General features: G+C 64.0%; 1 protein-coding gene across 1 annotated transcript in view; it reads left to right on the forward strand.

Moving 5' to 3' along the window:
- Positions 1-2,455, forward strand: part of TPCN2 (two pore segment channel 2) — a gene marked incomplete at its 5' end in the record, with an annotated part of 22,925 nt that overhangs the window by 14,454 nt on the left and 6,016 nt on the right. The window contains 2 exon segments of the mRNA XM_023761810.1: positions 382-431; positions 2,013-2,112. Of these exon segments, the coding sequence (XP_023617578.1) occupies positions 382-431; positions 2,013-2,112 (150 nt within the window).

Consider the following 2,455-nt stretch of genomic DNA (forward strand, 5'->3'; position numbering starts at 1 on the left):
GGGTGGGTCGCCCGTGGGTCACAGCGAGATAGTGCGACACGCGTTCCTGTGTGACTCTGAGCGCCGTGGCCCCTCGGGACAGTGGGGCTCATTTGAGAAAGGCCTCCAGCCGTCTTTGACCAAGTCGCTCCCCCCCCCCCCCGCGCGTCCAGCCTTTCCCCTGTCCCGCCCTCACGAGTGTGGCCCGATCCTGAGACCACAGTGCCTTTCTCAGCCTCGGGAAGTCCCAGCATGTGGAACCCACCCATGGGGACAGGACGAGCTCCGATGCTCCCCGAAGCCCCCTGTGGGGACGCCTTGCTCGGCTGAGTTTTAGATCTTCCGAGAGCCCCCCGGGTTAGCGTTGCTGTAGCGATGCCTTCTTTTCTTTTGTAATTAAAGGTTTTGGAGATCTCAACTCTGGCTGTGTACCGATTCCCACACCCAGGCTGGTATGTGACTGGAGAACCGAGGGCGGCTACAGCAACCCGCCCGGCTAGCACCGGGAAGGGTGGCCCACCGTCCCGCTGGGACTCGCGGGCGAAACACCCGGTCGTTAGGAAAGGGGGCTCACGGCCCCGCCCCCTGAGGGCCTCTCTCACGTTTCTTGACTCACCGTCAGGACGTAGTGCCCAGAGCGCTGGCAGGAGGCTGTCGGTGCCCCTCTAAGGCAGTGGGCCCAGCCCTGGCGTGGGCAGACGTGTGGCCCAGGGGTGCTGGGCCAGAGCAGGAGGCCCCAGCTCAGAGCTGGGTGACGTGGGCACTGGCATTGGGTGCAGCCCTCCTCTGGCTTGGAAGGCGTGTGACTTTGGGCTGGGCAAAGTCTACTCTCCATACGGCGACGGGCGGGGCCTGGGGCTCGCCGATCTCACGCTGTTGTTGGAGCCCCAGGGCCCCTGGTTCTGACCACACAGAGGGGTGAGGGGGCAGGGCCCCAAGGTAAGCTGCCGTGTAGCTGTGGCAGCCACGGGTCGTGCTGCCCAGAACACAGCCGCCCGGCAGGCACACGTGCTGGCCTCGGGCCCCGGGCGGCCCTGGTCTCTGGGTCCCTCTTCGGGCTGAGCAGCTGGGAATTGCTCTCGGTGGAGAGCGGGCCTGACGGGCTTGCTGTTTGGGGTCAGCTCTGTGGGAGCCGCTGGGAGGGTTGATCTCGGGCAGTCGCTGGGCTGGCGCTGTCCTTGGAGCCTGAGGGGCTGGGCCCGGGGTGACAGGCGCTTCATGGGGGCCAGCTCTCCTTGTGTCTAATGTGTCCTTTTGTCTGAGAATTACGGGGCTGACATCCGGGTGAGAGTGGGTTTAAATTTAAATAGAAATGAGGGCATGGTGAGGCCATGAGGGACACGAAGGGATGGGGATGGGACAGGATCAAGGGCTGGGAGATGGGTTAGAGGAAGGGGTCAGGGTAGGGCATGTGGTTAAGGCTCAGGGGATAAGGTCAGGAGCTGGTGGGCAAGGGAGAGGGTCAGGAGACGGACAGGGTGGAGTCAGGAGATGGGGTTGGAGGGAGGGGTCGGGATAGGACGTGGTTAGGGGTTAGGGTAGAGTCAGGACAGGGTCAGATCAGGAGACAGGGTCAGGTGATAGGACAAGGTCAGGGGTAGGATATAGGGTCAAAGGAAGGGGTCAGGGAATCGGATACATAGGAGTCAGGGCTGGGGAAGGGGTCGGAGGTAGGGATGTGAATGTGGGTTAGGGGGTAAGGGATGGAGTCAGGGGCCAAGTCGCCCAGTTCTGCTGGGACCTGAGCTGAGTGTCCGGGGTCTGGAACCTCAGAGGTGTCCCATGTAAGACGGAGAGTCAGCTGGTCGGGCGCCGTGCGGGGCGGTGCTGTGGACGGTCCGTGACCACTCTGCCCTCGGTCTCGGTGAGGGTTCTGGCTGGAGTCCGAGATGGGCAAGTTCTTGTTGCCTCCCCTCACTCTCTCTTGCTCTCCCTCTCACTCTCTCCACATCTGCCTTTCTCCGTTTTCAACCGTGAGTGTCCAGTTGCTGGCGTCCTGGGCCTCACCCGCCATCTCCCGTGTGTCTCTCCAGGAAGCCGGAGCTGCGGGGCCTCCTGTCGCTGTGGGACATGGTTCGCCTGGTGAACATGCTCATCGTGTTCCGGTTCCTGCGCATCATCCCCAGCATGAAGGTCCGTGGGCACTGCCGCCCCCGCCCCTCGCCGCCCGTCCTGCCCACACTGCTCCTCGTTCCCTGGAGACGGGGAGCCTGGGCAGGGAGGGACCAGACCCTGCGGTGGGCCCCACCCCTCACCTGGCTGGGGGTGAGGCGGAGGCCAGCACGGTGGGACTGTTGCAGGGGGAGTGTCCAGCTCGTGGGGCCCTGGCAGGTGTGAGGGCAGGCGGAGCCCCTGGGACCACATGCTCCCAGGGTCCCGAGGTTTCTGAGGGGCTTCTGGCAAGGGCTCCTTAGTGGCACGAGAGCAAAGGTAGGTTTGACCGCAGCGCTCACTTCCGGGACCCAAGTGCAAGGAT

Source organism: Myotis lucifugus, unplaced genomic scaffold (genome assembly GCF_000147115.1).
Source record: "Myotis lucifugus unplaced genomic scaffold, Myoluc2.0 scaffold_218, whole genome shotgun sequence".
NCBI classification, from domain to species: domain Eukaryota; kingdom Metazoa; phylum Chordata; class Mammalia; order Chiroptera; family Vespertilionidae; genus Myotis; species Myotis lucifugus.